The sequence below is a fragment of the Bombus huntii genome, chromosome 2 (genome assembly GCF_024542735.1).
Source record: "Bombus huntii isolate Logan2020A chromosome 2, iyBomHunt1.1, whole genome shotgun sequence".
NCBI classification, from domain to species: Eukaryota; Metazoa; Arthropoda; class Insecta; order Hymenoptera; family Apidae; genus Bombus; species Bombus huntii.
Genome location: NC_066239.1, coordinates 7,272,085 through 7,285,917, shown reverse-complemented (window position 1 = coordinate 7,285,917; position 13,833 = coordinate 7,272,085). Strand labels below are relative to the sequence as shown.

The 13,833-nt window shown below is 34.0% G+C and overlaps 1 protein-coding gene across 7 annotated transcripts in view; it reads left to right on the top strand.

Annotated features, from left to right (window-relative positions):
• The window catches only part of LOC126874205 (uncharacterized), a 65,338-nt gene that overhangs the window by 37,346 nt on the left and 14,159 nt on the right, over positions 1–13,833 (top strand). For 4 of the 7 annotated variants that reach the window (XM_050635983.1, XM_050635974.1, XM_050635993.1 and 1 more), the window contains exons 7-10: positions 4,902–5,118; positions 10,039–10,200; positions 10,621–10,818; positions 11,503–11,612. In XM_050635983.1, coding sequence (XP_050491940.1) covers positions 4,902–5,118; positions 10,039–10,200; positions 10,621–10,818; positions 11,503–11,612 — 687 coding nt within the window. The remainder of the gene's footprint in view (positions 1–4,901; positions 5,119–10,038; positions 10,201–10,620; positions 10,819–11,502; positions 11,613–13,833) is intronic. The other 3 variants (XM_050636007.1, XM_050635999.1, XM_050635998.1) reach the window with 2 other exon arrangements.

Sequence of the window (13,833 nt, the reverse complement as noted above, 5' to 3'; positions counted from 1 at the left end):
CGCGATTTCGGCTTGAATTACGCGCTGCTTCAATTTCATTGAACGCCGATCGCGTTGGTAAATCGGATAATCAACGGCCGATGAAACAGCTAACGTGACGAGCGATCGACAACACGATAGCACTGGTAATAGGAGTAACTTTATCTCTCTTCACGGCATTTTGTTTCGAACTTGTCCACGGTCCACTCGGAATGACCTGTAAACCGATGACAAACTCGAAAGGTACAATGTGATCTCTTATATTACGCACTATACCACTAGGTTTTCGCTACAAAGTTCAAATCCACGTCATTCGCAATTATGTCCGCTGTCTAGAGCTATTGCGTGGCTCGCGAATAAATTACGCAGCCTGGTAGAGGTATGGGTATTGTGGTAGGGCGGTTGTTGAAGGGATCGACAGACTATGAGCTAGTAATTATTTGATTTTTATTAATTTAATAGTTATTAAAATTTGTAATTTTTACTATGTTTATTAGACGACATATGCATTTGTGGTTCTCTGGATTTCGATCGTGCTTTTAGTAGTTATCTTTGTTCCAATGTTTCGAGATCTTTTCAATTTAAAGCTTGTTCTGATGAAGTGAATACATATTGCAATTTTACGTCTGTCCTGAAGAGGTGAATATTCCAGTTTCAGGTCTGCCACGAACAAGCGAAGCACAGTAGAGCCTCCCTTATTCGATCTAATAGGGAGACAAAACGAATAAAACAAAATAGAATTTTCAGATAATAGAACTGTCACTTTTTTGATACACAATTTCATTTATTCGAATACCAATTAAGATTGATAGTTTCTTGAAATATTTATTCCCATATCTTTCTAGCTGCTAAATCACATAATTATTTCAACATGAGTAACTGCGTAGAGTCACAATCTTTCTGTACTTCGAAACATCGAAGCCTTTTTCTGAATACTTTGCCAATGCTTCGACATGAGAAGACACTCCATTAATACTTTCGTTTGCTCTTTCCATTTGTGTAAAATCGTTGTTATTAGTCGCCTCTATTGCAATGGAAACATCATTCGTTACATCGGTATATAAGGTTTTTCTAATGTTACCAGTACCTGAGACATCTACACGCTTTAGATAATTTTCAATATCATATTTTTTAATGTTCGTGATTATCGCTTTTTCAACATCGTGTACTTTCGCTAATTCTATCGTACTTACACCACTTTCGAGCTTTTTAATTATGTCGTATTTTCTTTCGTATAATAGAACGCTATTAGTTTCATACTAAGTTCATATAATCAGAATCCACTCGATAAAATAAAGAAAAGAATACATTGTATATGAACACCAGTAAAAATGTACACTTTTAAAACAGAGAAAGCATCTGTTATTGGAAATATTATATTCGGATAACAAAGTGTTCGAATAAGAGAACGTTCGGATATTAAGGTATTCGGATAATAGGCGTCCGGATAATGACACTACTGTATTGATTTTTATGAAAATTTAGAATAATAAACGATAGAAAAGGAAACATAAGCTAATTATCCTGTTGTTTTGAATGTAAAACATCGACGGGTTGACAAGGACCTTTCATATGAATTATCTTTTAACGGTATAGTGGACACGATCTTAATTATTTTAAATAAAATGCACTGTATTACAGGCAATAATTAATAAAACTCAGCGACCGGATAAATATGTTGAATTGATTTTGCTATATTTATTACATTTTCATTATAACCAGTTCTGTGTAAAATTCCCAGAATATTTGCTTCTAAAGAAATAATCGAATACCTGGAAAAGTATATAATGACATTGTTGCGGCAATAATCAAGCAATTGCGATGAATTACACTGAAAATAATGCTTGTGTTTAATGCAGATACAAAAATTATTAGGAATTCAAATGAATCGCTTAAATTTCACTTCTTGTCATATCTCTACGATTTTAATATCATGATATACATATAGAATAAAATAGTTACGTATTTAACTTGTCCCATCGTTTTATTCCTGTACTTCAAATTTTCTCTCGCCAATAATAAATTGATAAATTATCATTAGTGTCATTCGATATTAATCTTTAATGTTTTTAAATGTCACTTTTTTCGGGTAACTTTAACGAACCATTGGTAACGATAGTTAGAAGATCAGTGTCTTCGTAATCGCATTGTATTCAGGAATCAAACGCCAGTCATTGCCTTCCTGTCTACAAACTGACGTTAAACACGTTCACGTTATATACGATTGCATCCGTTGACAGTAAACACAGAAAGGATCGATATCTGTTGCACGATGCACGGGTACCTTTGAAAGGAACACGAGACTTCATCGATATCGCAATGACAGTGACGCTTCATCGTTGTTAAAGCTGCGTCTCGCTGAAGAGCGAGAATCTCTTTGAGATACGAGACAAAGTAAAAGGAAAATAGAGAGGAAATTACTAGAACGATACGGCGCTTCTTGAAGATCGCAGATTTATATTTTTCACCTATACATATTTTTCCACGAATATTTAATACAGAATCTCTGCCTCTTTCCTTCTTACAGATAGTTTAGTTTAATTTTTATTGCAAAATTATTTGGTCGTCCGAAAGGTTTCTTTCATTTTATAAGGAAATAATGGATGCACAACATTTTCCGTTTTATATTATTTTATTGAATCACGTACGATCCATTGTGTTCTATCAAACTAAAGATCACAATGTTCGACAAATCTGTCGGTTTCATGTTTGTATAAAGATGCGTTGTTGTCAAAGATGTGTCTGTAAAAGAAAGACATTTTCCGGACAACCTAATATTAATACAGCCTTGAACATTCTAGGACCGTACATTTATCAACTAAATGCACGAAACATGTGTAATGATTAGCTGAACTATGGTATAAACTATAAACTTTTCCATAGTGTAATAAAATGTGAAAAGGACAAAAATCCTTATTTTAAAAGAGATTTGGTAATTTATATATTTCTGATAATTCTAGGATAGCCAATTTTAGATTTACCCTTTCACAAGCAACGTTTAGTTTTAGAACACATGAAAAAATTATTAGCTACGAAACTGCTAATTTTATGTCTCGTGCCAGAAGTTAATTCGTAAAGAACGCCACATTTACTATCATTTAGAATGTTATTATTTTATGTTAACTGTTTAGCTACGATGAAAGATGTAATATAACTAATAACTTTTTAGAATAGAAAGCATTGTTGTTGTAAGCAGAAACTATCTTCTTCGTATGTAGGCGCGGGACTATGTAGTTTAATTAGCTTAATTAATGTTGGTACGTACAATAGAATAAGTGGCTCATCTTAGATTAAATAATCTGCTCGAGCTGTAACTTTGTATAAAGAAGTATCGTATAAGATATGCAAGAGCAAGTAGCGCAAAGGTAAAATTTATCCAAAATCAATAGTACATCTTATGTATGGTATCAAGCCATCGAGATAAGCTTCATAAAAGAACATGTTTGCTTAGAAGGTTTACGTATCTTCTCTCTTAGGAAGCAAACTACGCTAACTGAACCGAAGCACTCCATGGTTAGACAATCTGTTTCGCCATTATTCAAAACAAGACGCTCCGCGCAACTTGAATAGAAACAATACGGAAATATTCACTGATACTTATTGTTCACAAACAACGCGATTATTGTATATGTTCTCTCTACAACTTATCGAAAAAAAATAAATGAACGAATAAAAGAGAAACATTTGTAATATGTAGAAAGAAGAATATATGATTTCTGACCCCGAGCATGACTGATGCAGGTATAGATCGCTGTATGGACTCATGCATGAAATAATAAATCGTGAACGTGTCACACTATTACAATGCATTTTCAATAATAAAAAAGTTGATAGAAAAATGTATGCATAGACAAATTTTTTGTCAGTCCAGTATAATCAACCTTCCACTGGAATCAAAACCATAAGACCCAAATTGTGGTTGAATAATCCAGTATTCTCTCTCTATTCTTTCTACTACTCTCTTTTATGATACGTTAAACCTGGACACTGTAACATTTAATGCTGCTTTTTCACGACGACATCCAGTTCCATCGATCATGTCGGTTGTTATCTCCCGTGATAAGACTGCAATAGCACACACGTACAAGGCTTTCTTAAAAAAAAAAAAAAAAAAAAACGCTCATTGCCTACAACTTCTTTTTACAAAAATTACGCCATAACATTGATAATACCGTAAACGTAACAGCTGAACCGTAATGACGCTGAAGCTAATCTAATTATTCTGGGGTGAGCTCTCGTAGATACATGCTTAACTACCTAGATTGGATAACAATACTTATCGTTATACTTACACACTAACTAGCGCTAAATTCACTCTTGCATAAGTTGTACCCTGTGTGCAGCGTTCCTTATTCGAATACAATTAACGGTTTACTGCTACAGATCTCCAATTTTTATAGTCTAGTCTCACTCTTGTTTTATTAATCAAAAAGACTATTGTAGTATTAAAAAATAAAAGAAAAAAAAATCAACTTTGTGACAAAAGCGAAATCTAAATTCACGCGTATTAGGAAAGATTTTTTTTATGAAAAGCCGCATGTTACTGTAACGAAATAACTACATATATTTACGTATCGTCTCTTCTTGACAGATTGTAAATACAAAAGTGCAATAAAGCAAATATTAGCAAATTATATAAAGCAATATTAAGCAAAAATTAAAGAAGGAAAATTTTTTTAGCAACAGTATTAAACCAAAAATGGACCGAAAACCGCAGTGCAGTAATACGTACCAGCTCTCTATCGCTCTTTCTACCCTTTCTGGCTGTTTGCATTCGTACAGAAGGACGCACGACGAAATCTGTGCGCAGACAAACGATGCAACCGCTATATCTGATCGCCGACGCGTTTTAACGCGTCATTATCGTACGGCCATTGATACACACATATATACCTTTATGTATCTTTCGATTGTTTTAACAGCGCTATCCGGTTGACTGGTCCATTCGTTACTATGGTCTACAGTATGATAACCGGTGACATGTTGACCTTCGGGATAATCTACATGGTGGTGCTGTTCGGATTTTGCCAGTCGTTCTACTTTTTGTACAAAGGCTTCCCGGGAGTGAAATCATCCCTCTACAGTTCCTATCACTCGACCTGGATGGCACTGTTTCAGATAACCCTCGGCGATTATAACGTAAGCCTCCCCCGTTTCCTATAAATCAGCGTTTTATTGTCGCGGTTATTTCTACTATCGTCGTATGTATTCACGTGCACACATGTTTGCTAGGATGCACGCCTATTCTTTATCTCCGTTTTTTACTTCTGCCCTTTCATAACTATGAACACACCGTATTTTGAACGAGGTTTTGAACGAAATGCTCGTTGCGGACTAAGGCCATCACCCGCTTAATAACACAGCATGTAACAGAGCAATGTATTTACATTATTCTTGTGTATCGTTCATTTATGCCAGAACGAAGCAAAGAAGGTTCTATGAAATCAAATCAAGAAGTAAAATGTTTGAAGAGGAGAATCATTAATTACTTAATCATTTGGCAGTGAACAAACTTCGTTCTTTTATAATTTAGCTGACAGTTTTTAAATTTTGAGAGGATCTGATAAAACATCGTTTATGTACGTTGCTTACTATACAAATCAGTATTGAGAGTGTTATATGCGATAACGAGATTGTTAAATATTAAATTTTATTTCAATCATTTTATTTTATTATCGCAGAATTGTGATATTCTTATAAATGATAAATTTATGAGGAAAATAGAAATAGACGAAGTTTTACTATTTTTCATACGTAATATGTATGTTATACGTTATTATTATCTATTTATTTGTTTAGTGTCGCAGCGGCTTATTAGCTACTAGCAACCACACACTATTACGTTGCCAGTGACGTTGTAAAGACATATTTACTGAACTTACATTGGTTACTACTTCCTACTAACTAAATGGATTCGCAATCAGTACGAGCAATAGCACAAGTATTTATACCGAGTTGAAAGGAATTAGAACATACATTGTACGTTATATTGGTGTAATATGATCGTCACGGCTCGTAAATTGAATTTCTATTTAATAATCACTTTAGCGACATTGACTACTAAAAACGAAATACACGTTATTGTTCTTTCCCGTTTACATGTTCGATTTTATTGCATCCTCAATAATGATTCAGTACTTTTCTTCTTATTCCATCGAACATTCTCTGAGCCTTAGTAAACATAACTTTTAAATATTTCCTTTGCCGAAATGGTATTTCCAAAAAATAACTGGACGTTAAAATAACCAATGATTCCAGAATCGAAAAAGTCTTACATTCTTTTCCGTCATCATACGAATTATAGTTCGATCGAGATCATGTTTATTTCTTTACAATATTTCCTCCAATACGCGTAAAGGAAACTGTTGACGTTTGAAAGGAGTGAAAGGAAATTTTGAAACGTTTGCAACCTTTCTTTTTTAAGGTTGCGCGGATTGTTACGTGCTCTATGTACATATGTACATAAATTCAGTCGCGGCATTTTCAATAGGAGGAAAAAGTTGAATGTTGAGAAGGATCGGGCAATTTGATAAATAGTGTCTGCATGTCAATGGAGAGCATAACTTCCAGCGGTGTTTCCAGCATAGCTTTTTTCGTAGCGGTTACCGTGGAAGGGTTAAGAATTTAAACGTTGCTCGTAAATCAGTTTCAATCAGAGATACTTGCCATTCCTGTTTTTCTGATTAAACGTTGGCCCGTTTCGGATTACAAGAAACCGTCACGTTGTTAGAGCGACAGAATCTTCTGTTCTTCTTATTTTTTCAAAGTAATTCGTTTGATTTATTGTCCGAATCGTTCGTACGAGTTTAATAACGTCCAGTATAATTTATAGGAATACATTAAGTCGGTGTAAAAATATTATTAAAAGTATTATTGGTTAGCATAATAATCACTTAACTATTACGTTATCATTTTTTCGCGTTATTATTCTTTATAGGTATATTTATCTTAGTGTACTATTACCTCGTATTATTAATGTTGCTGTTTTTATATAAAATAATAATAAAATAAATGATTGGTTCTTGTTAATGATTTAATTCTTGATTATTAAGGAGTATAATAGGTGAAAGGCGATTAGGACATAATGGTTAGTTAATGATTACCTTATTGTTATTTCGTGTTGTTATTAATTTGTAATTATATTTATTTTAGTATATCATTGTTTCGTATTATTAGCAATGATGCTTCTATATAAAATAATAATAAAATACTAATAATTCACGAGAATCTAGTAAAAAATATCTTACAAAGTTTTACAAAGCTACAGTTAAGATTTACTTAAAATTTACCAATTACTAAAATCTAATTTTCTACGATATGAAAGAAAATTATATAGAATCATTGAAATTTCTAATGAATGAAAATGAAAAATGAAGTATCTTCAGTTCGGATTTCAAAGTTCCACTACTTTTTATTTAAGATAACAAGTAACTTATTTTCTTTCTTCGCGATCATCCTGTAAATGTATTCCAATCCACCAAACTGCTGCAACAAAATGAATTATCAAAGAATTCTTGTTTCCATGTTATTCGTTGAAGATAAAAAGAGGATGAGGAGATTTGGAAAAAAAGATAAATAAAAGAATAATTCTTTGATACCAACGGTACAACAATACTATGAAAGAACTATTCTTCCGGTTTCAGGAAAATTCAATTTCCAAGTAACAGGGGTTCTCAGTATGAACGGTATCGTTTCGACTTGAATCGATGTACAGTGATTCACGAAAGTATTCGAATGTTTATCACCGAATTTTTCTACGAGTGTATTATTTGCATTATATGAAACTTGTTGAAATTTCGATAGCACTGCAACGAAACGCAACTATCTTGAAACCAGTGAAAGTACTGAAACCACTGGAATAGGTTTGAAAATGTATTTTACATTTAGTGAATAATTATTATACAGCATGAATAGTAGCTTTAAAGATACAATATAGTGAATACTTGATTATTCAATTACTTTGGTGATCTTTGCGAAGTTACGCTTTCAATGAGTATCTTGTAACTGCCACATACATTTCCAAATCTGTTTCATATTTTACCAATATAATCGCGATAGTTGTGTCTCGTTACAGTACCAATGAGATTTCAAAATGTTTTATATAACGCGCATGATATATTTATTTAAAAAAGACCAACGATAGCGGACATATCAAGTTGATAATAGATTAGGTATTTTTTAATTCAAAGCCTCGCAAATGTTTGGAAAATGCAATAAAAAAGTTAATCGAGAGATCGTAAGGGTTCGCTAAAAATGATGACAAAGTACACAATGATCAACGATAAATGTAAGTATTATTATTACAGGCTTAAAGTTAACGTCAAAAAGCGACACGACCTATGTCACGGCCATAAAAAGTTTTCAGGAGCGCTCAAATACTTTCGTAAGCCACTGTACCATAAACAAGAATAGGAAAAAAAAGTCGTCATTTCGCAGTTGAGAATATTCAACGCGGAAAACTCATTTTTAATGTAACATTCGCGCTATGCGCAATTCCCGGGCACGTGTAAAAGGGGAAAAAGAGGGGGCGAAGAGAAACACTCGCTCGTTCGGCAATCGATAGATCGCGAGTTGCAAGCCGGCACGCGCGTTGGGAAAAATTGGCTCGCCTCGCGGCGTGGTTTCCTGCGTTTCAATTAATCGAATTTCACCGATGAAATATCAAGACAATTCGCAACGCGCGCTCACTGTATCCGTGGCTAATTGAATTACATTCAACGATCGGCCCCGGACCTGCTAGAAAATAACGCGCCACGCCGCGTTTCCCCGAGATCTCGTATATCTTTCGCGTAATTAACGAATCGATTATGCTGTCGGGCGACGAAAGGGAGGGAATTTATTCCCTGTGAAACATTTGCTTAGAATCGTTGGTCTACGGAAAACGATCTATCGGCAGATTATCAAATTTGAAGAACCGATGCCTAGATAAAAATTGGCAAACTTTCCGAGTGAAAAAAAAAAAAAATGTCCGTGGAGATTCGAATTCAATGTACGTTTTGTAGAGGGAAAATTGGAATTTACGTATTTTAGGGAACTTTAATACGAATTTAAATCGGAATTTGATTTTTTACTTCAGCTTTTAAGCAAGAAATTTGAAAACATTTAAAGCCTGTACTCACCGTCTACTTGTTTTATGTTGTTTATCGTAAAACGTGTTATTATATCCGCATCAACATTTTCATAGCTTTAATGTCTAGAGAGATATTGTCATACGAGCCTCAAACTGATCAATTCCATTTTTTAGAAATATACCAATTTCACATTATCCACGTACAAAACTAGTATTCGATGTCTCAAACAAGAATTTCATTTTCGTAAACGTATTTGTCGTAAGAAGATTGCATAAATAATTGTCAATTCGAAGGAAAATTTCCAGAGATAAAGTTTGTAATAGTCATTCTTCTACGTATTTTAATTTACCGACTTAATCAGCATAGCTTCCGACCAACTCATACAGAGAAAGGTTATCGAATTTGCGCCACTTAAACATCTTGCGATGCAAACTCTTAACGAAATACAGTTACACTTCGATCTTTGTTACAGCGATTACTTTATAATCTGCGAATAAAATTTCTCTAATGGTAAGTGTAAATTTACGGCAAAGCCGACCTTTTTTCACCTCATAGAACGCTACGGTACGCATTAATTTTGAATTTCAATTACGAATTGTCTGCGCGAATAACGTTACATTTTTCGGTCTATTTCATCAGTTTCCCTATGTTGTATATTCTTTCCTTTTATTTTTTGCCTTAAAAAGACAAACGAATAAAAGTTTGCACCACGCCAGCACCAGCACCACATAAATAGCTTTATAAAGCGTAGAATGTCCGCTAAAAATCGTTGCTCGGTTTTACGGTTCGTCTAGCGATTCGTCGAAACACGTCGAATTAAACACGCGAAGCAGCAGAAGAATCGGCTGGATTCCCGCTGGTAAATCCATGGCCGTGCACTTTTGCTTGCGACACGATTATTTTTATCGATCCGCTGCCCGCGATTCCGGGTCGTTCGAGCGTGTTGGAGACGATACTGATAACGAGGCGAAACGATTGTCCGTTTCAGTATACGGACCTCGGCTACACAACCTACCCTAATTTATCGAAGATGGTGTTCGCCATATTTATGGTCCTGGTGCCCATACTGCTGTTGAATATGCTGATTGCGATGATGGGCAACACTTACGCGCATGTGATCGAGCAGAGCGAGAAGGAATGGGTGAAGCAAGTAAATATTTGTACAGCGACATAATTAATTGATGATTTCATAGATTAACGTGTTCTATTGTTTGCTATCCCTTGGGTTCTGTATATCATACGTTTGCGTCGATCTGCAGGTCTACAGATAGAATTAAGTGTCATACACGTGTATTTGAATGTCGTTGAAGTATGATTAAATATAGTTACGTAAATTTTAAAAAAATGTATATATATATGTGATAAAATTGATATATCGATGAAATAGTCATATTATAATCGCAGTATAATACACGTGTAACGAAGAATTTGGTAAAGGTCTTATTTTCAATGGCTATCACTTTTAACATATATTCTGCTTATTTTTAATTTAAGAATTAATTAAGAAATTGAGCTAAAATGTCAGAAAATTTTAGAAGCAGTCCATTATAGAGCGTTTAACTGGTTGCAGTGGGCGAAAATCGTGGTTTCTCTGGAGCGTGCAGTCGCGCAGAAAGATGCGCAGAATTATTTGCAAGAATACAGTATTAAACTGGGACCTGGAGATGACCCGAACAACCCCGCCTCGGAACAGCGCGGAGTCCTGATTATTAAAAGTAAATCGAAAACCAAGGCGAAGCAACGCAAAGGCGCGGTGGCTAATTGGAAGGTGACGTGTTTTCCTCTGTTGTTTCATTTTTTTTTTTTTTTTAAATAGGTTTTAACGTCGCATCAACTACAAATATGTGATTATCAACGACGATAACGAGTACTAAAAATATTATGGGTGTTAGATTTTGTTACACATATAACATAGTGCTTTTTAAACAGGAAAAAACCTGCTGAGTTGAGATCCATGTTCAAACCTATGTTCAAACCTATGTTTCTCCTCGTTTTATAGCCATCAGCTTTGTGCTTTAACAAGTATTTTTAATGGATATTTGTACAGTAACGAATCGATTTAAAGGGTTCGGATACGTTTCAAACTTTCCGAAATCTTCGTTTTAAGCGACTAGAATAACAAGAATAACCGGAGTAGCGTTATGAATTTTTATCAGCTGTATTTCTTGCACGATCTTTTCTTTATCTCGATATTACAGTATTTCCAAGAAATTAGAATAAACGTATTAATTTAATTTGCATTCTCTTTCTCTCTTCTTTTAAAAACTAATTCCTTTTACACCTTATTGTTTTTAATTTAACTTCGATATTACAGGATTTTTTAATGAAATTAAAATAGAAGTATAAATGCAGTTTGCCTTATCTTCCTCTTTTCTCGTAGAATTTCTACACCGAAATTTTTAATCTCGTTACTCTTAATTTAACTCCTTATGTTTAATGCTTCTGCTTACAGCGCGTAGGCAAAGTGACGATAAACGAATTGAAGAAACGTGGTATAACAGGAGAGGCGTTGCGACGAGTCATGTGGGGCCGAGCATCTTTCTCCACTCCTGTCAGAACAAGGTAATATCAAGTCGCGTTCATTATAGGACAAAGGAAGTGATAAATGTAACATCGGGATCGTTAATTGATTCGTTAACGGGGGCCCACGTGGCGTCTGAAACCATGTAAATTGTCTCGGCTTAATGGAACGCGATACAATTGACCTTGCACTTGTGAAAGTTAATATGCAAGGCATCAAGGTTACGAAATCCGATATTAACGTCAGTAAATACGGTGCATTCGATATTGATAACATGAGGGGCATGACATGTGATTCGACAAACTATTATCTCCAAGGACATGATATTGGTCGACCATAATGCTTGATAGTGTCATCATTCTGAATACTCCTGTCATGGTATCACACGCTGAAGGCACTGGAATTTCTACCAATTTGTGCTAACGAATCTAGTATAATATTATTCGAGATAATATTTGGAGTTCAAGGCCTAAGAGACTAAATCCTGAGGATTGTAGCTGATCAGCTATATAAGGCGATCTACTTAACTTTATCACCTAGAATATTTTGCTTGTTTTTGATAATATCAAGGAATATTTCAGGATACAAGTCGAATAGTTTCGAGGAGAGCATCATTTGGCATGATTAGTTTATTCAGTGGATGAACGCGTAAATGATATATGATGGTTAGCGTTGTTTCTTTAAGTGAAATCATATAATTTAATAAATTAATCGATCCATTGCGACATTCTTGATAAAAAAGTGTTAACGTATTTCTATAACCTGTAGTCGGAAAACTATTAGTTCAGTAGATATTTTAGCTTTAATTTGTCAAATTTAAGGTATGAAAGGCAAAGATAACAAAAACACTGGAATACCATTTCGCGCTTTCCCTTTGCCTCTCATACGTCAAATTTGACAAATTATAGTTAAAATATCTACTAAATTAAAGTATATACGAATAGGTAATAAACAGATTAACACTTTTTTTGTAGAGACACGCTAAGAGAGTAATACATGCTAATATATTAAAATATATATGATTCCGATTTAGAAAACATCGATATTCCTGTACGCGTTCACATATGAAAAATGCTAATTATGTGAAATTACGTTGCTCTCTAAACCATTCAAGTTGTACCTGGAACATATTTTAATATTATCAAAAACAATATTTAAAGCAATACAGTTAGTTGAACAACCTTATACACGTAACTTGTTTCGAAAGCATTGAGTAGACTACGGATATTTATTATACAGCTTCATAATTCTATAAAGATAATTAAAAAAGGAGTGGAACCTAGATAGAAAATTGTTTGTTCTATTACATTGGATATTTCATATATATTTCCTTATTACTCGTACTCTGCATTTTTCCATCTTTAAATTTAACATAAATTCATTCTGCAAAATTTTAGAAAAGTTTAAATTCGCACAGAATTCCGTGGTCTAATCATAATGGTACGTTATTGTATATGTTTGTTGGTTAGTAAATATTAATATGCTCATATTGTATAAGTATGCGATATTTTTTCATTGGTTCTATAATTCGGGCATTACCGATAAAAATTTACGCGAGTTTGATAGCATTCGATATCAGACAACTGATATTAAGAACGTCTGCATCGGACTTCAATTTTAATGGCACCTCATTGCGGTTGATTTTAATAAATGTCAAAGAGTAGAAATTAGCTTGAGAGTAGCAGAGCTTTCCACCAAACCTTACTTATCAAGATATTTTATTTAGGTCGGCATTTGTACTCGATGCTCGAACTTTTAAAACGACGAGACTCGTAAATGATCAGACGGAACGACATCAGATGATTTTAATGCTCGAAAGTCTTTAAACGTTAAAGCTTGAGCGCTCGAAACTTTACGCGTATATTTTACACAATAAATATTACGAGTTATAACATTAAAATAAGGTGGATATTAAAATTCTTTTTTACAATCAATATTGACGTATTTTGTAAAATATTCACATATACAGAATTCATGCATATTCTATTCAATTCCAATTTTTCATCGCTATTTCTAACTTAAATATTCGGCGAAATTTGGAACGCAGTTCATGAATTTCCAAAATATCGTATTCGGTCTCGTTCGAATTTCACTTTTATGCAGTAAATCGCATTGATATTCGGCTATCATAGTGTTGGAGAGATTGTTGAACATATTTGTTTTCGATAGAGTTAACGAACCGATTGCCTTATACCGCGTTAAAAAACATTCATTAGTTTATTTACTAAATCCGTATGAACTTCCTGCGTAGTAGACGACAAA